We start from the raw sequence: 25,013 nt of genomic DNA on the forward strand, positions 1-25,013 counted from the left end.
TTTTCCCCTTTTCATTTGTATGTGTTGAAGACATGCCACGTATGTGTGGGTGTACCCACATGTGTGCGTGTGAGAGTGGAGGCTCATGGTTGACACTGGGAATCCCCCTTGTACACCCTTCTTGAGGTGCGGTCACTTCCCCAAACCCAGAGTTCACCAGTACTGTAGTCCTGTGAGTTAGCTTTCTCTGGGGAATCGCTGGTCTCTAACTTACGAAGCTCAGAGGACAGGTGAGCTCCAGTATCCACTGTGCATTCTGGGGATCCAAACTCTTGTCCTCTTACTTGGCACGTGCCTTGACCCCTGAGTCATCTCCTATTAGTTCTGTTGTGTTTGTGTGTGTTTGTGTAGGCCAGAGGACAACTTTGAACATGGTTATCTTTAAGTATTATCTACCTTGCTGTCACTGAGAACCTAGGTCTGAGGATTAGGCTAGGCCCACTGACCAGTATGTACTGTATAAACACCTGGCTGTTTACGTAGGAGGTAGGGATCAGACTTGTGTCTTTATGTTTGTATGGAAAATATTTACCAATTGGATCATCTCCCCTGCCCCTGTAACTGTCTCCCAAATATAGGGAACAAAAGAATGAATAAAGACGTAAGTGAAAGTATGCTTTTGATATGGACACATCACTTCAGACTCAAGGGTACGGCAAAACTTTCCTTGGGGGACTGATTCTGTGTGTCAATAGTATATATGCTGAAAATATCCACCATAGCTTTCTTTCATGATGAGTGTTGCCTGAAGACTGTTCCCCTACAGAGACTGCACCTAGTTTAACTTGTCACGTTGATCCAGCTGTACACCATAGCCCCTGCCTCCTGGCTTGACCTCCACGTTGAGCTCCAGAGTGCTGAGGCTTCTCTAGCAAAGAGCCCAGACCACCCACCCAATCCTAGCTTTCTTTTTTTTTTTTTTGAAAGAAATCTGAAACATTTTTATTTTCACATACCTTAAATCACTTTTTAGACCCTCATAACTTACTTAAATTTTTACATCCCTAGACACTTATAACTTGCATTTACATACTTAAATTACTTTCTAAGAACCTCCCAACTTACATAAACTTCAACCTTTTTTTTCTTTTTTATATAAGAAATTAATTTCTTTATTAACCACATACCAACATAATATAACACATTGTTAATATGTTAAGATATTTAACTTAATAAAATCTACCTATGATCCTGATTTAATACATATACAAATATATATATATATAAATTACATATTATATAATAATGCATATACAAAGAAGCTAAAGGACAGATATTATAAAATAATGTAACATCTTCAATATCCACTGTGTGCTAACTTATTATCTAGCACAATGATATTTGAGGGTGAGTCCAATATTACCTATATTATGTAAATATAAATATAGATATAGATTTTATAAATATAGATAATATAGATTTTATCTATATTATGTAAAATTATAAATATCTAGCAATTGCAGTCCTAGCTTTCTATCCATATGTCCATCTGTCTGTCTTGTCTCTGTTTCCTTGCTACCCTCATCAGGTCCAGCCCTAAACACTATGCAAGCACTTGGTACCCCAGGCTCCCTTAAACGGGGTTGAAGGAAACAAGACCACAGTGCACACACATTAGCTATGATCCCCCAGGTCCTGTCAATGAATAATGTTGGTTTAGCTTGAACACCCTTCAAATTCTGATGACAAAAGATGGTTGTGAATTCAAAGTCTTCTTATTACCTTATCATTTCCTCTGTGGTCAGCAGGACGCATAGAAAAGTAGAATGGGAGGTAATCTAATCTTGTGGCATTTGGAATTAACTAAGAGATTTGCCTTTCGGTAGGTATTGAGAGCATCCCTAGTAATGATTAGTTGAGGGGAGAAGCCCCTACCACAGAGCGGACGGCACCTTCTGTCAGGTAACCCAGATAGAAAAAGATCAGAGGGAAAAAGCAGCATAGCTTGCTTGCCGTTTTTGCTTAGGAGTGTGCCTGTCGGTCACTGACACAACTTCCGTCTTCCAATGGGAACTAACACCCAACGATTTTGAAGGATCCCCAGGTCTTCATCGGAAGACTGGGTCTGCAGTAGCAGCTTCTCAGACTGGGTGACTACATGATCTGAACCTCTCTCGAAGGGTCAGATGGCCACTGTGGAGTGCCCAGCTCCTGTCACAGAAGCCACTCTAAAGATCCTCTTTTGTACTGTAAGCACATTCTGTGGTTCTATTCTTCTAGAGAACCCTATTACGAATAGTAGCGGAGCAAGCATTTTGCTTTTTCTTCATTTCTTCTATTTTTAGGAGGTGGCAGACATGAAGGGAGAGACTCCTCTGGGATAATATTCATTAAATTCTTAATCAGACTTCAAAGTTCTCTGGCCCAGCATGCAGGTCTTAAGGCTAAAACTGTAGGGCCAAGCCACCCACCTGGCATTAGGCTTTCTTCCAGGAGGGTTTGCCAAACTTTACTCCATGAGAAAGCTCTACCATACTTCAGTGACAGAAGCACAGAAAACAGAAACATGGGATTGTTTTCATCTCACTAGAAACAACCTAAGATCCATTGAAACACTGACAAAACACCGATCTTCTGTGTATGACAGGAAGTTATGATCCAATTTATTTGGATTTAATTGTGAACTGATATCCATTTACAAATTAAAAGCCAACTAAACTTTATTCTCAGCCAACAGACTGAAATGGGAAGTATGAAAAACACACGTATAAAGTTCTCTGCACTATGCCTCAACATTTTAAAGTATTTTATAGCGAAGTTATTTTGAAATACGCACTATATTTTTAAACAAAGGAAACTGAATGTAGTGTGTCCATGTTAGCAGTCACAACTTAAAACTAATGCTGAGTCCAAGAACTGCTTAATTCAAGGAAATTAAATAACACGGAATGTTATGTCCTGAATAAAGAGTTAACCCTGTTGCTTTACTGGGGAGTGAGGAATAGGTTGAGGCTGGGGGCGGGGCTCAGAGGTTAAGAGCACAAACTATTCCTGAAGAGAAGTCAGTTCCCAGCATACATGTTTGGTAGGTCATAACCATCTGGAACTTCAGCTCCAGGGAATTCAACAACACTCTCTTCTGACCTCTATTGGGTACCTCCACACATATGCATATAATCACACAAAAATATGTACAGACATACACAAAATTAATTTTTTTAAGAAGTAGGAATAACAAGGTTTTTTCTTTAAAAATTTCTCATGTGTGTATATTTACGTGTAATATATGTGTTTGTTTCTATGTACGTATGTGTGTATGTGCTTGTGTATGCCTGAAGGTTTGAGTGTGTGTATGCATGTATATGTGTGTGTGTATATATATATATATATATATATGTGTGTGTGTGTGTGTGTGTGTGTGTGTGTGTGTGTGCATGTGTGTGTACATGTATATGTATATGTGCGGGCATATATACATGTGTATGTATGTGTGTCCATATGTGTACATATTTATATGTGTATGAGTGTATGTGCATGTGTGTGCCTGCATGTATATGTGTTTTCATGCAGGTGTATGTGTATGTGTATTAGTATGTATGTGCATGTATCTGTGAGTACGTGTATGTGTGTGCTCACACATGTATGTGTGCATGTATATGTATGTGTGTGCACAACCATGCATCCATGTGAACATGATGTGTGTGTGTTTCTGTATGTGTACACGAATTCGTGTGTGTGTGTGTGTGTGTGTGTGTGTGTGTGTGTGTGAGAGAGATGTTTTTGTCTTGCTGCTCTACCATTCTCCCCAATTCATTTGAGGCAGTTTATCACTAGACCTGAAACTAACCCTGATTTTTGACTAGCCATCACTAGCAATCTTCCTGTTTCTTATCCATCCCTCCCTTCCCAGTGTTGGGGTTACAAATGCCCAAGGTTCTGCTTGGTTTTCACATGAGTTCTAGCAATCTACATCCAGGTCCTCATACCTGCAGCAAGTGCTTGACCCACTGGGCCATCTGCCTAAAATTGTTAAACTGTTAAATTGTTAAATGGCTGGCAAGTCTTTTGTTTGCGAAGTAAAACCTGAAACTTACCAATAGCCATTTGTTCCCCACAGGATACAGTATAGCACATAGTAGAGGAAGATGGAGCTCAAGAATATGGCCACCAGGTAGCCTTTCATGGCTGGCCTGCCAGGAACAGGGTCCAAAGCGAGAGGAGGTGAATGGGCAGAGGTCTTCCACAATGGCTCAAATACATGAACTAGCAAGTGAATCTATAAAGAGAGAAGAGAAAAAGACATGGGTCCACAACGCTGAAAATGCTCACTGAACATACAGAAGGAACACTTCTGTTTATTCTCTTTAAGAACCTATCAACATATGATACAAGTTTTCAACAGTCAACCGTTTTGCAATATCAAAGCTAGAGGCTTCCCTGAAACTTCATGTTCTGTAAAAAGAGTAAAAACTTCATTCAGAAACAGAGTTTACATATCTCCATACACAAAACCTTTCTTCAAAAACACTGACGATTATCTTTCTTATTTTGATCCTTCTTAATAAAAAGTACATATGTACATACGTGCTTCAAGATGTGAATAGCCATTTTACTTCCTTGGGGCCTGAACTGACTTCAAATATTATGTGTAACAGTTTCAATGCTCATTTTCAGTTTTTAAAAACCAGGAAAAAATTTTATTAAAACGTTTCAGCTTTTAGATGTTCACATTTGACTCTTTCAACATCACAGCATAGGTGCATTCAGGTTTGTTTTGGATTAGTGTGTTATTCATGGCCCCTTTGTAGTCAGACAGAAATACAGATGGCAATCTTCTCTACCATGTTAACATACACACAACACCTTAGGGAATAGAAAGGACAGCCAGTGGTTCTCAACCTGCAGATCACAATGCCTGTGGGGTTGCATATCAAACACCTCACATGTCAGATATTTATAGTATGACTCGGAACAGTAACAAAATTACAGTTAGGACATAGCAACAAAATAATTGTAGAGTTGGGAGTCACAACATGAGTAACTGTTAAAGGCTTGAAGCATTGGAAAGTTGAGAACCACTGGAAACATCTGAAGTATATTTGCTCTTCTTTTCTTCAAAAACAGACATGAAAAAAGTCCTACTGTCCTGGGTGATTAATACAGAAAACAAACAAGATCTAGTTCTATTATACATCTTTTTGTTCCAGGGCTTTTGGCTTTTACCAGATATACTATTGCACTGCTTTCCTTACCAAGGTCCCAAATGATCTAAATAATTGCACATACCATTCCTTTCTTCCTTATCCATATCTAGTAACCGCAAAACAAACCCCCGAGTATACGAAGTGAGGTCTGGCTGGAATCATTTGCAGTGCTATGAGGAAAGCAAGTGAAAGGAAGGAAAATAAGTTGAAGTGAAAAATCTTTGTTGTTTTAATTGTGTGTGTGTGTGTGTGTGTGTGTGTGTGTGTGTGTGTTTTGTGTGTGCACATGCAAGTGTATGTGCACATGCATGCAGAAACCAGAGGTCAAGCTCAAGTCCCATTCCTCTTCGTTATCATCTTTTCCTTTTTTCCTCTTTCAAGGCAGTGCCTGGCTAGCTGGTCAGCATCCCCAGGACCTTCCAGACTCTGCCTTCCCAGCCGTGGTAGCCTACATCTTTAATCCCAGCACTCAGGAGGCAGAGGTAGGCAGATCTTGGTGAGTTGGAAGCCAGCCTGGTCTACAGAGAGAGTTCCAGGACAGCCAGGGCTACACAGAGAAACCCTGTCTCCAAAACCTCAAAAAAAAAAAAAAAAAAAAAAAAGTGTGCTACCTGGCCCAGCATTTTCACATCTATTCTGAGGGTGGGATTCACGTCCTCTCCCACGCTTGTCCAGGAAGTACTTTACCTACTGAGCGATCCTCTTACCTCCTAGCTGGAAGTCTTAAGCCACTTTTTGCCTTTGTAAATGGAACATAGTAAGTAAACAATTGAGTTTTGCGTTTGTTTGTTTTTCTAACAGAGGGTCATCTTAGGAATCCTGATTGTCCTGGGTTGCTCATAGCTGAGACTCCCTGGTGCTAATGTACTGATGGGAACTTGCCAAGCCGCTCCAAACTGGGACAACCACCTGGTTGAGCTTGCTTGTCACTTCTGAGCATCAGCTATCGCTCTGTGCAGCCGCCCTCCCCAGTGCCATTATAAATACATTAGTTTCAAATGGCAGGAGTATGCAAGTAAACAAGGGAGTTAGGTATATAAACTTTAGTCCACACACACACACCTGAAACTGAGTTTGTGTAACTCACCCGAGGGTGGAAGCCTTAGGTCAACCAGTTTGCTTGTATCTGAATGCCCAGACATGTCTATAAGCCAGAGCACACCCTCAGTGTCAGCAGATTGTCACACTGTCCTAGAAAGCAACTGACCACAGTCTAAGGTTGTCAAAAAAAAAAGCTCAAAACAAGCATTTATGTTTCTGCTCAAAATAAATAATATTCATGTAAATAAATAATAAAGATATAATTTACCAGTATCAGCAGAATTTTGAAAATGGAGTTAGACGTAAGGGCCCTAGAAGATGTTAGTATTTAGCGTTCAATCTGCTTCCTTAAGCCCTAGATCATACTCTTAGGGGTAACTTTATAAAGCGTAGCGTTATGTGTAAGTGAGAAATGTGTTATGCCTTCTTTCTCACTCACTAATGTGTGGTTCAACTGAAAACAATGAAATGTAAGAAAATGTTCTCTTTTTTTCTCCCCCTTCAAAAAGTAAAACAAACCTGCTTTTGAAGTGGCGCTGTACACAGCACTTGAAAAAACAAAACAAACAGACTTAGGAAACGTAAGTATTTTCTAGAATTTCATGGCCAACTCTAAGCTTTGATATTCAAGGTGCAGAGAAGGCCAGGGTCAACCAGGATATCCTGGTGATAAACATGTATGGTCCCTCTGTTTGTTCACAGGAAAAAGCTTCCACAAATAGACTAATTCTCTAATTATAATCCGGTAAATGGAATGACTATGTTGTTTGGAGCAAGAGTATACAAAGGAAAGCCAGCCAGAATTTCATATAGGGTATGTGGCTTCAAAAACCCAGAATGGCCTAGAACTTAACCTTCATATAACAAGCAAGTGCATTTTAAGGGCTTGACATTAACCATGAAGGGTGACTGATTTTGGAGCACGGGTGTCCTTCAAACCAGAGTGTCACAAAGTCACTACTTTACCACGTGCCCTGGGGTCTTCAAGGAAGTCAGAACTCACCTACAAAGGGCACAGATTGGGCTTTTCCTCAGTGCTGAAATAAGCTGAAAGATGGCCAGCACTTCAGGCTGGGAGAAAGGTTCACTCCGTGAAGTGTTTGCAATGGAAGCATGGGGACCTGAGTTCAGACCTCCAAAGAAGCTGGATGTGGATGTGTTTTCTGTAACTTTAGCACTTGGTGGGGATGAAGTCAGGAAGGGGCAGATCGCTGAAGCTACACTGACCAGCCAGTGTGCTTAACAGATGAATTCCAGGTTCAGAGGGTCTCAAAGGATAAGGAAGAAAATGATGGAGAAAGATACCCAATGTTGACCTCAGGCCTGCATACACATAGGAGTAAGTACCTCTCTCCCTCTGTCACCTTCTTCCCTTGCCCCCCCCACACTCACAGACACTCACACACATTCACACACACACACTCATTCACACACACATACACACATTCCCCCCACACACACACACTCATACACACACACACACATACACACACACTCACACACACACACACACACACACATACACACACACACACACACACACACATACACACACACCACCACACCCCCACATCCATAACCACACACCCACACCCCTCCCTGCACACACACACACCACACCACACAGACTCACACACATTCCCACACACCCACACACACACATTCCCCCCACACACACACACACTCACACTCATACACACACTCACACATATACTCATACGCGCTCACAAACTCACAAACACACTCACACATACGCTCACACACACACACATAAACACACACACACGTTTTTTAGGACAACAGTTTTCTATTCTCTTCAATAACGAAAGAATGTACTATTTGTATTGAGCTTCTAAATTCACAAACAGCCAGTTATTGTAGCTATGCCTGTAAGGGTCAAAATAAGCTTGCTAAGTGGCTATGAGCCTCTTGATGATAAAGGTTGTCTCCCGCCACACAATTTACGAGAGAAAGAGTTTAGTCTGTCCCTGAGAGATCTATTCCAGTGTTGCCCTGTCAACTCAAAATAAAAAGTGAGAGAATCACCATCTAAGACTTCCTCATGGTGCGTTGCTGGCATTGTTCTGGAAGTGTTGATAATAGTTAAGAGGAACCATCTCTACAGCAGAAACCAGGGGTCAGTACCAGCCGGATATGATGGGAGCCACATGAACAGCTTACCCTCCCTCAACATGAGACTTTTTTTTATTTTATCTTCTTATTTATTATTTATAAGTACACTGTTACGGTCTTCAGGCACACCAGAAAAGTGCATCAGATCTCATGATAGATGGTTGTGAGCCATCATGTGGTTGCTGGGATTTGAACTCAGGACCTCTGTAAGAACAGTCAGTGCTCTTAACCGCTGAGCCATCTCTCCAGCCCTCAACGTGAGATTCTTAATGCCTACAAAAGTTTGAGGATCGTTGCTCTGGGAGTCACTATAGAACCACGAGGTAGGAAAAAAATGATTACTGTGTTTGTTGAAGAATAGAGACCACACCAGATGGGTACAGTAAGGCTTCACGTTTCCTGAAAGCAGACACGACCTGTGGTATTTTACTCCCAGCATAGGGCCTGGCACACAGAGGTTGCTAAAATAGATGACTGACGGATTTAGTTACAGATACCAGGACTCAATGCTCTATACTAATTCTTCACTGTAAATGCCTAGCAAGTGGCACGTGCCCAAGGAATAAAGATGACATAAGTTCATTGAGAAATGAGCACTGGTCTGTGCCAGAACATCTGGGAAAGGATCCTGTGTATCATCCCTTGACACCCTGACAGCCACCCTTGGAGGAAGTGGTAAGCTTACACAGTTGCTATTTTAGGAGGAAGAAACCGAAGGGCCGAGAGAAGTTTCCCACCTGACATGTAGCAGAACCATGACTCAAACCGTATCTACCCTACCGGAATCATGACACGCACCGCCTCTCCCAGAGGCACCCTTCACAGACCAGCGGTTCTGTACTTTTGACACCAGATTAAACATTACAGAATGTGTCTGTAGCTGCCAATGCCACCCATCTCTTCAACAGAATTAATTCAACATTCATTAATAAAGCGGGACGTTTACAGTCTGACACAAACCCTGCCGAAATAAAACCCTATTATTCTCAGCCCTCTCCCTCCCAGCCCATATCCCTCCCCACTGTACAAAGCAAGCCCTATAAAATGGTACTAGAAAAAAATGGTCATATTTTTCTTTGGGGGCCTCCTAATGTTTTCTCCAGCCCAAAGGAGCTTGCTAATCTGAACTGTCAACAAAAGGAGAAGAAAGCGTGTTCAAAAACAATAGTGAAAACTCCCCAATTACAAAATACCTCAGGGGTCTCGAAATCAGTATCACTCAACGGCAGGTCGGAAAAAGCTGTGGTGTTCCGCTTTTACCAATGCTGGGTGTCAAAGCTGGGTGTCACAGACCCCGGCTGTCTGGTTTCTATGGCTCTGTTTCCTCTTGGTCTTTCTCCAGGGGCTTCTGAATATCCATTTGTAGGCTAAGCCACGCCCACGATCTGGGGCTGATCTGGGCTCAGGAAAAGACAGGCAGCAGAGCCCAGTGCTAGCAACTCAACGGTTTGGTCAGGTACTTGCAGAGTGAGAGCATTCTTGGCCAAAGCCGGTTCCCACCTGTAGGTTCCTTTTCTTTTTTTTTTTTTATTTTTTTTTTTTTTTTTTTTGTTCCTTTTCTTAATACCTGCATTCTTTTATTTATATTCTATCTCACTTGCCCCTCCTCCCTGCAAGCTTGGCAACCGAACTTTATTTTTTTATTCCTTATAAGTTACTAAGGTCCTAAACCATGCCTCCATGCTCTCTGTGGCAAAGCCTTCTTATGCTTCCTGCTTAGTCAGTGATACATGACTTAAGGGTTCACACTAGGCCTGATCTCATACCCAGAGTGCCGATGCTAAGACCTAGTAAATTGCATATCTGTGAAAATTAGAAAAGAGCACCCCACTAGCTCCATGCATGCTGGTGGGGACCCAATACCAATGATTTTTCAGTCCAGCTAGGCTTCAGGTGTGACTCTCTCCTTAGTCACCCCCTCCATGGCCCACCTCTCTATCCTGACCCAGGAACCCTGCTGACACCTGTGTCTGTCTATCCAGCCCTCTGTTCATGCTCAGCTCACACTAACACATGTTCAAACTGCCTGGAACGAGGTTATCAGAGCTCACATCCTGTCTGCCTTCCTCTTTAAATGGACAGCTCAGTTTGTGATTGTTCTCTGTAATTATATGGCCATGTTGGGGAAAGACAAAAAAAAAAAAAAAAAAAAAGAAAAGCTTGAGTCTGTGTTAATTTCTAACATTAAGATCCAGCCCTAAGCCTAAACTTCCTAGATCCAGCCATCTCTGCTTAGCCCAGGTCTTACTGGAAACACTGGACCCCACTCTGACAGACGGCAAAGCCTCAATCTTCAATGCACAACTTCCTCTGAATTACAGTCCTTATTGCTTTACCTGATGGTCCATCCCAATGTGGAGGGACAGCTCTCTTACATCTGAGGCCCTTGATCCTGTGGAGACCACAGCCATGCAATTAACATCATAGTTAATTACGTACACAGCAAATGCATAGCATGGTATTAAGCCCTTTTGTACATGGTAATTAAGTCGAGAGTTTTAAAATACTCGGTGACATTGTTAATAATACTCAAGGCATTGGTCAGAACTCAAGATGACAACTATCTGATTTCATAGCCCACAACTTTAAACTAGGTATTAGTAAAACTATAATAACTGTACTTTTGACTATTACACCGTGAACTTAGAAAACTATAATAACAGTATTTTAACATGTAACGGTATGAGCGTAATGATACATTTTAGATCTAAGACAAAGACAGACTGTCGGGTAGCTCAGTGGCAGGACATGTGTTTAGCATGCACAAGGCCCTAGATCCGATTCCCAACACCATGCAAATACAAAGTAAATAATGTTATGATACACATTAAAATATACTGGCTTAATACTAACCTATCTCACAAAAAGATAGTTTAAGGCATTGGTGGAACTTTCTGCTACAAACATCTGGAAATTTTTCACTAGGCTATAGTTAAAGAAATAGGGTGCATGTGCGTGATGATACCAAAAGAAACTGTTATTGTTAATGACGTTATTTGCTACTACTCTTTGATTAGAGAATATTAAGGTGGGGCTGGAGGGATGGATCAGTGGTTAAGAGCACTGACTGCTCTTCCAGGGTCCTGAGTTCAATTCCCAGCAACCACACAGTGGCTCACAACCATCTGTAATGGGATCTGATGTGCCAGAAGACAGGGACAACAGGGACAGTGTACTCACATATATAAAATAAATAAATCTAAAAACCAAAATTAAGGTGAGAAAAACACCTTCAAATAAACCTCTAGAAAATTATAACTTGATTTTTATCCCCTTCAAAAAAAAATTTATTTTGAGTAGTCTTGACCAACTGTCCCCAACTACATAAATTCTGGCCAATCTCTAAAGCCAGGGCTCTTTTTCTTCTTCCTGGCACAAAGACAACATCATGTATAATTAAGTTCCTTGGCCTTCCATCCGTCTGTTCTTTGGATGGTGCACTAATCTTCAGTCACCGGAGCTCGGCTTCCAGTCTGTGCAGAAAGCTCGTGCGTTGCCAGAGTCCGTCATGCGCACACGCAGACAGCTTGTCTCGTCTACTTGAATGTAAGCTGTCATTGCCAAAGCAGATGACCAACCACACACACACACACACACACACACACACACACACACACACACTCCCTACTCTATGACAGGGAACAAGTTCGTGGCAGACATGAAACAGAGAAATCACTTTCAGGAGAATTTTTATTTTTAATAGCACAGCAGGATGACGAAAACCACTCAGCTAACAGCCACTGTATTGGGTGCTAAAAATAAATGAACTAAAGTTCCCGTTTTCAGAACCTCTTACTTGACACTCCATTGCACATGCACAAGGAGGTTTTCAGGGGACTTTACATCCTCTATGCACTCCTGCTTTCTCTCAGGGGCCCATATCCTTCCCTCCCTCCCATCTTCTCTCCTCCCAGCTCTTGCCTGTCTCATCTACTCTCCCCACTCCTACTCCCCCTTCCTTATCTCCCTTCCCTCCCTTAACCCAGCTCTCATTTTTTGTTTGTTTGAGAGAGTGTTTCTCTGTGTAACCCTGGCTATCCTGAAACCCTGTTGATCAGGTTGGCCTCAGGCTCAGAGATCTGCTGCCTCTGCCTCTCTGCCCCTCTCTGCCCCTCTCTGCCTCTCTGCCTCTCTCTGCCCCTCTCTGCCCCTCTCTGCCCCTCTCTGCCCCTCTCTGCCCCTCTCTGCCTCTCTCTGCCTCTCTGCCTCTCTGCCTCTCTGCCTCTCTGCCTCTCTGCCTCTCTGCCTGCTAGGATTAGTCATGTGTCACCACTGTCCTGCGATCCTTTGTTTTAGAGTAGATCTTTTTTCTCTCTGGGACAGGGTTTCAGGTAACCTCAGCTGGCTTCGGACTCGCCATCATAGCGGAAGCTAATCTTGAAGTCCTGATTCTTCTGCCTCCACCTCTCAAGTGCTGGGATTATTAGCGTGAGCCACCACAGCTGGCCTGTTTTCCTAGTCTAATACTCTACCAGGAAGATACGAGCGGCAAAAAGCGTTTGATTCTAGAAACGTGTGATGGCTATGCTTAGTTTTTAAGAAATCAGCTTTATTATAATAGAAATTAAAGCAGTAATCTCATCAGTTCAGTTGTACAATTTGATGAGATTCAGAGTGTGTAGGGAATCACTAATGTGAGGAGACCAAATGTTTTTATCTTTTCATCAAACCCCAAATTCTCTTGGTTGCAGTCAGCTCCCGGCTCCTTCTTCCAGATCCCTGGCAGCCTGCAGACATCGCTACAGTCTTGCTGTTTCTAAACCTTCACGGAGATGCAGCCGCACAGAGTGTATCTTATTTATGTTAACACAATGCCTTAAAAGCACATTCACTGCTGCTGCTTGTACTGAGTTTGTACCGCTAGGCAGTAGCCCACTGCGGCTGGGTATACAGAAATTGATTTATCATTCCCCTGGAAAGAGACGTTTGATTTCCTTGCAGATTTTTGTTTAGTACAGATAAAGTACAGTGAACATCCAAATCTAGCTTTGGGCAGAAATATGTTTTCGAGGATAGTGTACGTGATAGTTGGTTTTTGTCAACCTGACCACAACCTAGGGTCACCTGTGAAGGGGGAACTCTCAAGAATTTCCGTCATCAGACTGGCTTCTGGGCACGTCTGGAAGGCCCAGCTCGCTGTGGTTCTAGATCATATAAGAAAGCAAGCTGAGCAATCATGTATTGGCTACTTTTATGCCAACTTGGCACAAGCTAGAGTCATTTGGGAAGAAGGAAACGCACCTGAGAAAATGCCCCCAGTGATTGTCCCGTGGGGGAGTATTACAGCATATTTTTTTTTTTTTTTGGATTGGTAAATGATTGTGGGAGGAGCCCAGCCCTCTGAAGGTGGTACCAGGTGGTACCAACTCCTGGCCAAGTGGGTCTGGGTTGTATAAGAACGCAGGCTGAGCTGGCAGACCACAGGAAGCAAGTTCAGAAGCAGTGTTCCTAGTCTCTACAGTTCCTAGCTTGGCTTCCTTCGGTGACCGACTGAACCAAAAAGCCAAATAAACCCTACTGCCCCATGGTTTTTTTTTTTGGTCAGTATTTTATCGAAGCAGGAGAAATACCACTAAGGCAGCACAGCAAATATTTTTTAACTTTGTACAAAGGCTTTGCGTTACAGCCTGATATCTATTTCTAAACACACTTCCTTCAGCCAGTCAAAATGGAAATAAACATATAACTGTTTGACTTACTGGTGCTATCGAATAACACCAGCATGATTGAACAAAGAAGCCCTAAATGGAAAATTAGTAAATGGATTACTAACGATAACGCATGGACTATGTTCACATCGTTAAACATGATGCACATGAACCCAAGAGTATGGAAAACAACACTCGGTGTGAAACTAAAGTTAAGCCACACACTTTCAAAGATCATTTTGGTTATCTGTTACTGGTAAGGAAAAAACTGTTTCATTTCCCTGGCAATCTAGCATGGTTCAGTGTGAGTCACCAGGAAGGCAACAGAAATGCACACTCCTGCCCTGATCCTGAGTCGGAATCTGGACTTCTGCCTGGATGTTACATGCTTACAAAACGCCACTGGAAGTCAAAGGGAAGGAAACAGAACCCCATTGAGAGAGCCCAGCCCTCATGCAAACTAGGGGCTTGAGGTTTTAGAAGTTCCTCCAACCTCCACGCCGCAGGCAAATGAACAGAATATTCTCAGGAAAAACAAGTCAAATACCCTTGGGAGATAAAAAGGGGTTGAAGAAAAGACCCTCTCACCATAGCAAGCAAACCACTGTCCCATGATGCTACTCACCCTAACCCTAACCCTAACCCTAACCCTAACCCTAACCCTAACCCTAGGTAGAACCCCTCTCAAACCTGGGTTCAATCACCAGGGCCCACATGGTGAAAGGAGAAAACCAACTTCCACAAGTTGTCCTTTGGCCACTTGTCACACACATATCGCCAACAAACAAATAGAAATGTAATGTAAAGGTTTCTTTTTTAAAGCTCCAAATGAATCACCATTCATAAACTGACGACAGTATTTCCAGTTACTGCTATGTGTAACGGGGATCAAGGAAGTAACAGAATACAGGCATAGCAGAGCATTTTTATGCGGATTAAAACCCCACCCCTTAGCACAATTCTTGCCTCACAGCGATATCTCGGTGATACTTACTCAAGAACAAACAAATCCATAAGGAATGAATGATACTGCTGGCATCACTGGTCTTTCTAGTCTCTAAGGTGTTAAGTACCTGGCCCACTTCTCTCTGTCTCTGGGTGGTGCCAAAAGAGCCTGCGGTTTTTGTTTTGTTTTGTTTTGTTTCCCATCTTTATTAACTTGAGTATTTCTTATTTACATTTCAATAGTTATTCCCCTTCCCGGTTTCTGACCAACATCCCCCTAGCCTCCCCCCCTCCCCTTCTATATGGGCTTCCCCTCCCCATCCTCCCCCCAACACCACCCTCCCCCCAACAATCATGTTCACTGGGGGTTCAGTCTTGGCAGAACCAAGGGCTTACCCTTCTGCTGGTGCTCTTACTAGGCTATTCATTGCTGCCTATGAGGTTGGAGCCCAGGGTCAGTCCATGTATACTCTTTGGGTAGTGGCTTAGTCCCTGGAAGCTCTGGTTGGTTGGCATTGTTGTTTATATGGGGTTTCGAGTCCCTTCAAGCTCTTCCAGTCCTTTCTCAGATCCCTTCAACAGGGGTCCTGTTCTCAGTTCAGTGGTTTGCTGCTGGCATTCGCCTATGTATTTGCTGTATTCTGGCTGTGTCTCTCAGGAGAGATCTACATCCGGTTCCTGTTGGCCTGCACTTCTTTGCTTCATCCATCTTATCTAGTTTGGTGGCTGTATATGTATGGGCCACATGTGGGGCAGGTTCTGAATGGGTGTTCCTTCTGCCTCTTTTCTAAACTTTGCCTCCCTATTCCCTCCCAAGGGTATTCTTGCTCCCCTTTTAAAGGAGTGAAGCATTCGCATTTTGGTCATCCTTCTTGAGTTTCATGTGTTCTGTGCATCTAGGGTAATTCAAGCATTTGGGCTAATAGCCACTTATCAATGAGTGCATACCATGTGTGTTTTTCTGTGATTGGGTTACCTCACATCTTTAGTCATAAGGGAAATGCAAATCAAAACAATCCTGAGATTTCACCTCACACCAGTGAGAAATGGCTAATATCAAAACTCAGGTGATCAAAAAAAATGCTGGCGAGGATGTGGAGAAAGAGGAACACTCCTCCATTGTTGGTGGGATTGCAGACTGGTACAACCATTCTGGAAATCAGTCTGGAGGTTCCTCAGAAAATTGGACATTGAACTGCCTGAGGATCCAGCTATACCTCTTTGGGCATATACCCAAAAGATGCTCCAACATATAACAAAGACACGTGCTCCACTATGTTCATAGCAGCCTTATTTATAATAGCCAGAAGCTGGAAAGAACCCAGATGCCCTTCAACAGAGGAATGGATACAGAAAATGTGGTACATCTACACAATGGTGTACTACTCAGCTATCAAAAACAATGACTTCATGAAATTCAGAGCCTGCATTTTATGTCTCTCCTCTGCCTGTGCTTCTCCACCTCCACTTTCCCCTTTGCCCATCCGCATCCAGACTCCGATTGCTATCTTAATCTTGTTCCCCAAATCCCCTTCTTATTCCTTCTCACTCAGCTTCCCCCCACCCCCTACTCTTAATGATCCCTAGTCCTCTAGTCCCTTTAAGCCAACCCACATGTGAAAGCTGGCATAAAACTCTCCAAGTACAGTCCCTATCTTGCCATTCACTCACACTAAAACTTGCCCTGTTTATCAGTCACATGCACGTAAAACCACTAAGCCCACCACTCTAGATTTCCATAACTTGGCCCTTCCATGTACCTCCCGTGGTCTTCTTCAGGCAATTCTTAAGTTTGTAGGCAGGCGCATAACTGGGTGTTAAGGTTACCTGTTTGGCACTTGAACCCTTAGATTTGTGTCCTCTGATAACTCAAAAGACCCTGGAACCTGCTTAGCCTCTCTCTGTCTCCTTTTCTTCTGCACAAAGGGGATTAAAGATGCTATGCAACAGAAGTATATTACAGGTGATAACTGTAATTTAAGCACCTGGCAGACTGTGATAACTCTTTAAACCTTATTTTAACTCTTCTCTTACAATTAGTGAAACTGTCCAGACACCAAGCCTTCCTTCAGTGAATGGTGGGGGTGGGGCTATGAAACACCATCTGCAGTCTCAGGGTTAAGAAATAAGAAATTCTCAAGGACCAAATACCAAGACCACAGTGACTATTTAAATTCCCAGGGCTGCTTAAACAAAATATTCTTAATCAAGATGTGCCCCCACATAAAAAAGATCTCCTAAGAAAACAGTACAGTTGGGCCAGCAAGGTGGTTGAGTGCAGTGGTTCTCAACCAAAGGTCTCGCCCACTTTGAGAGTCACACGTATTAGATATTCTGCATATCAAATATTTACATTAAGATGTGTAACAGTAGCAAACTTGAGTAGCAACTAAAATAATTTTATGGTTGGGGTCACTACAACCTTAGGAACTATATTAAAGAGTTCCGGCATTAGGAAGGTCGAGAACCGTGGACTTAGTGGGTGACAGTGCTTGCCACAGAGGCTGACAAGCAGTATCTGATCTTTAGGACCTATATGGCAGAAGGAGGAGACAACTAATTCTTGCAAGTAGCCCTCTGGCCTCCACACACATGCAGTGGCATTTGTGTGCCGGCACACAGACATTCACGATCACACTCAGGAGCACACAGATATACACACATCAGCAAAATTTAATGTACTGCACCGAATCTGCTAGAAGAATAATCCTTTCTTGAGACTCTTAAGAGATCCAAAAGACGACGAGAGCTCCTGTCTGTTTATTCCTGATGGATATTTTGCTTTACGGCTATCCCAAAATTGATGAGGAGTTGGTGTATGAAAGTTGTGTAAAGAGTTGGGAGAATAAGCCTAACAATTTCATTAGGGTGGTGTAATGAAATTACTATTAATTTTCTTAATAAAGACAGAGGAAAACAGAATTTATACAGAAAACCAGGCCCATGATGAACAGGCCTCATGCCCAAGTTTATTACCCACCACGTTTCTCCACTATTTGTCACGTACATAGTGTCTTCCCTTTGGAGTTCTGTTACTCCCCCCTTTCCATGTTGACTTAAAACAGCTCCCAAGAAAGCATTTCAGATTGACTATAAAAATACAGTCAGGGCTGGAGAGATAGCTCAGTGGTTAAAAGTATTGACTGCTGTTTCATAGGATCCAGGTTCAATTCCTACCACCCACATGGCAGCTCACAGAGGTAATTCCAAGGTCTGATGCCCTCATACAGACACACACGCAGGCAAAGCACCAGTGCACATAAAACAAAAACAAATTATATTTTTTTAAAAATGCTTTCTAGCCTCCATAGTTTGACTTCTGAATACGCCGAAAAAGGAACCAATCAGTTTAAGTCTCCTAAGCCTTCTAGCTACCTGCAAACCTTGCAAGAAGAAAAACAGCTTGCAGCTGGAAACAGATTCACACCACCTGCAAGAAACAGCACATTCCCAGGGTTGAAAATCCCATCTAAGGAACCTAAGACCAGGCGGGCTGCCTCCACCAACCTATGCTTTTAGTGTGCGTTTCCTGAACACCCTTTCTGTCTGAAGATCGAAGTGAGGAGAGTTGAGGGAGGGTAGAACGCCTCAGGAGACTACTGCTGACATGTGGAGGTCTGGATACTGGAAACAATCCAAGATGGCCTTTCTTGTTGCTTCACTTGTGGGTGCTGAAACAAAACACAATGGCAGTACATTTAGAGAATGGTTAGGCTACAAGAAATGAACACTGTTAAAAATAAAATAACACGGTCTTAGACAGCTCATTCAGGATTTCTTAAAAGCTGCTCTATGGGGAGGTTTAGACGGCATTACCAAACACAAAACCTAAATGAATTAAACCCAACGGCCAAGCAAGCCCCACATTATATTCCTGTCCTTCCAGACTGGCTCAATCTTGTCGAAAAATACCATCCGGTTCAACTAATCCAGAGCAAGCTGGACGCAAAAGAAGTAACTGCCTCTCCTTTTGAGTTATACCTACACACACACACACACACACACACACACACACACACACACACACACACACACACGGGGAAGCACTACAGCTTTATTGTTAGACACCCAAGTGAGAGGAGGAGCTATAAGCTCTCAAACCCTTGAAAGATGGGAAGAAAGGAAAATAGCATCATGGTGCAATACAAGAACAACCAGCAGCCAGTGTCAGAAAATACCATGGGCCACTTCCTACAAAAAAGGAGGAGGAGGAGGAGGAGGAGGAGGAGGAGGAAGAGGAGGGAGGAGGGAGGAGGAGGGGAGGTAGAGGAAGAGGGAGGAGGAGGAGGAGGAGGAGGGGAGGGGGAGGAGGAGGAGGAGGAGGAGGAGGAGGAGGAGGGAGAGAGGGAGGAAGGAGGAGGAGGAGGAGGAGGAAGAGGAGGAGGAAGAGGAGGAGGAAAAGGAGGAGGAGGAGGAAGGAAGGAGGTGGAGGAGGAGGAGAAGAGGAGGAGGAGGAGGAGGAAGAGGAAGGAGAAAGCTGCAAAAACAATTTCGTGGCGGCTCCACATACAGCTTTTTCTCACACCAGGTTAAATGGATCTCTTAGTTAACCGACCGATATACAGAAACGAAACAGGGGGACTTTCACACCTGAAGTCTAGGCAAATAATTATGCTGATTATAAACTCACTGGATGCTTAGGAAAGACAGAGCCCACCAAAAACAGATTACGAAGTTGACCACATTAAGGTTATCTCAGTGTTTGTCTAAACGAACGCATGTGACAAACTGCTGAGGAAAAGAGTCAGTTGATTCTGTGCCATGGAGGGTTTTAACTTGTAGGAAAAGATAAAAAATACTACTTTTATATTCTACATACATTTTTCTTTTGAAGTACTGAGAAATTAGGCCTTTTAGAACTCGGAAGCGGGTGCCTTGAACGGCCACCCTAACATGTAATAACAAAGGTCTGTGAGGCAGAACTTTGAACCTACAGAATTACGAGTTGTGAATCAGGATAAATCTGTGCATTAGAATTTTTCTCCATGAATATATAGGACACAAAGTTCCTGAGTCTCTGACACCTACGACCAACTACTTAACTTGATTTAAGTAACTGGAGCAAAGGAATTCCGATTGTAATGCTGGAAAGGTTCTTTAGAGGATCTGAATAGATCAAAAAGGATGCCCACCAATGTCATATCAATACCAACTGGGGGACAGAGGTTTGTACACCTGGAGAAAATAACTCAGGAGAGGAGCAAGCCCAGTCTAATGTCCACAGTATCTTCACAAAGAGGAACTGCACAGTTTGAAAGCTATTCACAGAATTAGGTGTGAGCCCCTTCTTAGGCACGATTTCCTAAGATTTAGGCTACCTGAAGATAATAATCTGTCTCACTGTGGGCTAGTGCGTCATTTGTTACTAAAGATACTTACTCTGCTCGCCAGCCTACTCGGTGGGATTTGCAGAGCAGCACTTAAAAACCATTGGCATCAGCTGGACGTGCCAATTCTGATTTTGTAGGTCTGGGGAGACATCTCAGACCTCTCCCTTCAGCAGGCTCCAGATGATTCCAAAGTCATTAGGACATGGCCTCATACTTTTTTGTGGTAAGGATGGAGTGAGAAAATGAACCAATGTTTCCTAAATGCAGTCCTGCCTGCACACACACACACACACACACACACACACACACACACACACACACACACACACACACACACACACGACTCCTGATTTGGGAGCAGATAATGATTACTAACAGGTTAAGAGGACACACACAACTTCCAAAAAATAGATGTGACATCATGCTATTTTGAGGCCTTTGCAGTCATATCTTGAGAAATAATGCACAATTTCAAAGACAAAGTTTACCTCTATTTAAAAAAAAAACAAAAAAACAAAAAACAGTGCTTTCATCCTGAGCTTAGAAAGTAACCAAGGCCAATAATTTATTAGTTTTCGGTAACACAGAAAGTGAAAAGGAAGGCCCTAAAGTTCACAATGATTTCTACAAAGCTAAGTGACTGTAACAGGAAATGCAGTTTCTGGGGGCCACAGACTGTAGCCCTTGTGTAGGTTTTCCGTTCTTTTTCTAGCCTTGGCATTGCATGTGAGACCCACTTGGATCATCGACTGGTCAAACTTTGTTCTACTTGCCCACTCACCTCATAAGTTGCCTGAGCACCTCAATCATTTCCTAACCCTCTAGGAGGCCTTCCCTGAAGAAGCATCCAGATCCCTGTGCAGCGCTTTCTCAAACTGTAAGCATCCTTTCGTTTCTCTTCTAGAGAAAATACTACCACCATCGACAAGGGCCAAGCCAGACCTGCTGGTCCAAGTCTGTAGCCCCAGCTACACTAGAGGCTGGGAAAGAACAGGGCAAGGCCAGCCGGCCTGGGCAATTTAGTAATATCATATTTCAATATAGACGACTAGCAAAGGGCTGGAGACAGCTCAGTGGTGAGGCACTTGGCTGACTGGCATGTGTGAAGCCCAAGTTGTTTCCTAGTACTGGTGCAAAGAAAAACAGAAACAAAAAATAAAACCCCTCTCCTGTTGCCTTCCTGAATTACAAGCAACGGCATCAGATTCACAGAAGCCCCCTTTTCAAATCATCTCCCTGTTTTGCCAGGTTTCTTGCCTTTTTCTTTTTTTTTTTTTTCTTTTTCTTTTTTTTTTTTTTTTTCTGTTCTTCTTTCTGAATGAGCCTAGATCATCCTGCCCTTCTAACAGCTTCTCTGATATCTCTCTTGACCTACCTCTCTTCAGCTACTTTTTAAAATAAAGAAACGAATCAGGCTGAGAGAAAACAAAAATCAAACTTGAAGATTCCAGTATTAGAAATGGTCCTGCTTCTCAGGGCAAACACATGGGACCGCACGTGTATCTCTGCCGTGTAGATGATCTCCTAACCGCGTTACAAATGAGAGGTGGGTCTTAATTTAAAGGTGTGTGTGTGTGTGTGTGTGTGTGTGTGTGTGTGTGTGTGTGTGTTATAAATGAACCATTATTAAACCAAATATCTTAGATTTACTTCCTGTCAGTATATTACCAATCCTTAGAGCAAAGAGTGTTGACTAAAATTCAGTATTTGGTGAAATTAACTCTGAGCGGTTTCATCTCTAAAGTGACACTCAATAAATTCCCAATGTCCACTCAATCCCAGACATCGTTCTAGCCACCAGGGATACAGTGACTCAGAGACATCCAGCAGCAAACCATTCGTGAGCATTTATCAAATTATGGTTGGGAACTGTCGGAGCTGACTGAGGCAGGGAAAGGAAGAAAACAGTTTCAGGTGAGACAGCCTAGGAAGGGGAAAACATTCGAACCCGAGGGAGCAGCACCTGCAGTCTGAGAGCAGCCACCAGAGCCAACGGGATGGAAGGAGAAAACGGAGTACCACACGCTGTTTCTGACTTTCACAGATGTGCAAGGCATGAACATATGCATGCAAAACACACACAGCAAGACACACACATACACAGACACACACACAGAGACACACACACAAATGAAATAAGTGAAGGAAAACCTTTAGATGATAAATTTCTAGTTCATATGAACCTATGATAATGTTAACAGCACCACATCCTAACCAGGCAGTTAGGCACACTCCTGGAGCCCCAGCACCGGAGGCAGAGGCAGGCAGAGCTCTGAGTTCAAGGTCAGCCTGGTCTACAGAGCAAGTGCTAGGACAGCCAGGGTTACATGGAGAAACGGTCTTGAAAAACAAAAGGAGTAGGGGGAGCAAGCATCCAAACACAGAAATCGATTTTTTCTTTCTTTCTACAAGAACCATGCTGACCAAGCAGAAAAACCAACCATGTGGAGAAGCAGATAAGCAAAGGTTTCTCTCCAATTCTTTGTCTTGTGCCCAAGATACAAACATTAAAAACTGCCACCTTTTTTCTTAAAGAAAACAGATTGTGACGTGCACACTGTGCTGCAGAGACAATCTTTAACAACAATTAATCAACTCAGCGACGTGCCTGAGACCCGCTAACTGTAAACGGGAATATTTGCATTTGCTGCATTTTTAGCTCAAGGACATTAGAGCAAGGTATAGTGACTGTCAGGTGTAAACTGAAGGCAGAACTACAAATATATGAAGACTCATCTATGGGATTCCTGCACCTAAACACATATATATTGTTTGTATAAGCAAGCATCAGGAAAAGAAACCTACCCTCAAACATTAGCTATTTCAAAATATGTATAGCTATTTACCAATGTCCACATACTTCAAAAGAAGGGCATTTGTCTTGGAAGAGGTGGAGTTGAGTTGACTCACAATGAAATACACATTCCCAAGAGGGGAAATTTTGAAAAAAGGAAATCTATGCTCCCACTACAAGAAGCCATGCCAGCACACAGAGTCTCCATGGAGTCCAACTGTTTAGTGCCTCTTTCACAACTACAAAAATGCTTCAGCGAGTTCCATAGGCAAGGCAAGGAGCTAGCAGTGCCTCTTCTCAGTTCCTGGCTGAGGTCCAAGAAATTCTTCTGAGCTGAAGGGGAGCCCCCCACCAGCCTTCAGGAACCCACTGGGCTGGCTCAGTCAAATCCCATTAGTACTTCAGTGAGAAAACTGGCAGCGTCATATGTGCCTCCCCTCCCTCGCAGCATCCACTCGTCCTTTCATCCTAGGTTGGCTAAACCCATCTGTCTACCACAGAATCTCAGGATACAAGGGCTGAGCTCAAATTACTATCACCTGACAGGCAAATCCCCAGTCACACATTTAAGCAGTTAACCAGAACATGGAGCCCTTTGCTCTGCTCTTGATTGCTTAACTGCTTGTTCACGGTACACTGCTTTATAATTTAAGTTACAGTAAATATATGTATTGTCTGGAAGATATGAGTAGCCTAACACTCTCCCTCCTTTTTCTCCAGGTATAAATCCCAAGAACAAGAAATTGAAAGACGCTCAAGGGACTGAGAAATCACACACACACACACACACACACACACACACACACACACACACACACACACACACACCAGCAAACAAAACAAAATTAACATTAAACTCCTGAAAGTTTTAGATTTATGCTTCAGTGCCCAGAAGCTGTTTCCATAGTTACTAACAACACGAAAGGAAGGGACAGGGAAGGGGAAGGGATGTATGGCTACGAGGCAGCCACTCTACTGAGGACTTCATCCAAGACCGAAAGGCAGTCTGTGCTCAGGGTGTGTGACAGAATGGCTGCCAGCGAGTTCCTAGGCCTGGAAGCCAGGACACTAGCACAGATCACAGGAATTGGGCTGTGTCTGTGGACTCACTCTGGGGATCTCAAAACAGTACCTTCTTTGTGATCACACTAGAAACTTAGCCCCACATAAAAACTACATCAAGTAGTGAGACAGTTTGAAATCAATCTTTGCTGGGAAAACAAAAACAAAAACAAAACAAACAAACAAAAACCATCCGATAAGATCTGCGCAATTCTTTACTATTGAAAACCTCTTTCAATATTACTTACTATTCAAATTTATTTACTATTCTTATTCAAATTCCTTACTTTTGCCAGCTCTTTTTGAGCAGAAAAGCTATAGCTTTCTCAAATGAAAACTGTTCTTTAATAGGCCAAGTGCAGCAGAATGAAGCCTCTATTCATAAGACATGACACCACTCAGAGAGCAGGGCCTTCATTTTAAAAGACAGCATGCTGGGGGTTTTTTGTTTTGTTTTCTTTTCCTTTAAAGATTATTCTGGAGCAGAGAAATGAGAAAACTGCACCCACAATATGACTTCATCCTGAGACGGGGAAAAACCCAGAGAGAAGATAAAGACTTCAGAGAGTGCCAAATAAAAGGTAAAAGGTTAGCATTCAAGGTTTATCCTGGATCTTAATCAGGAAATCAAGCAGGCCCCTGAAAATGCTCTTGAAAAGCTGAGTAGGGAGAAGGCACAGTCACAAGATGGTACTGAACCAGTCACATGATGACACTGAACCCTGGCACCCTGTGGGGTGCTTTTGCAAAGAGAGACAAGGAACTAGAGATCAAGCCCTAGAGTCCTCTCAAAGGGGAATTTAGGCAGAGTCTGACTGTGGCCACTCTGTGAGACAGTCCTGAGACCCAGAGCCAGGAAATGCTCTCCAAGAGAGGAAGAACTTTGGTCCCCTGCAGACTCCTGTACCAGAGTCCA

The 25,013-nt window shown here is 42.9% G+C and overlaps 2 protein-coding genes across 2 annotated transcripts in view; both read right to left on the reverse strand.

Moving 5' to 3' along the window:
• St3gal6 (ST3 beta-galactoside alpha-2,3-sialyltransferase 6) overlaps nt 1-7,425 on the reverse strand; it is a 32,610-nt gene extending 25,185 nt beyond the window's left edge. Inside the window, 2 exon segments of the mRNA XM_032900323.1 lie at nt 4,035-4,216; nt 7,189-7,425. Of these exon segments, the coding sequence (XP_032756214.1) occupies nt 4,035-4,123 (89 nt within the window). The 5' untranslated portion in view covers nt 4,124-4,216; nt 7,189-7,425.
• Nucleotides 7,426-18,427: 11,002 nt separating this feature from the next.
• LOC116898329 (ESX-1 secretion-associated protein EspK-like) overlaps nt 18,428-25,013 on the reverse strand; it is an 85,357-nt gene continuing 78,771 nt past the window's right edge. Inside the window, exon 3 of the mRNA XM_032899660.1 lies at nt 18,428-18,582. Within this exon, the coding sequence (XP_032755551.1) occupies nt 18,508-18,582 (75 nt within the window). The 3' untranslated portion in view covers nt 18,428-18,507. The remainder of the gene's footprint in view (nt 18,583-25,013) is intronic.

Source organism: Rattus rattus, chromosome 4, assembly GCF_011064425.1.
Source record: "Rattus rattus isolate New Zealand chromosome 4, Rrattus_CSIRO_v1, whole genome shotgun sequence".
NCBI lineage: Eukaryota > Metazoa > Chordata > Mammalia > Rodentia > Muridae > Rattus > Rattus rattus.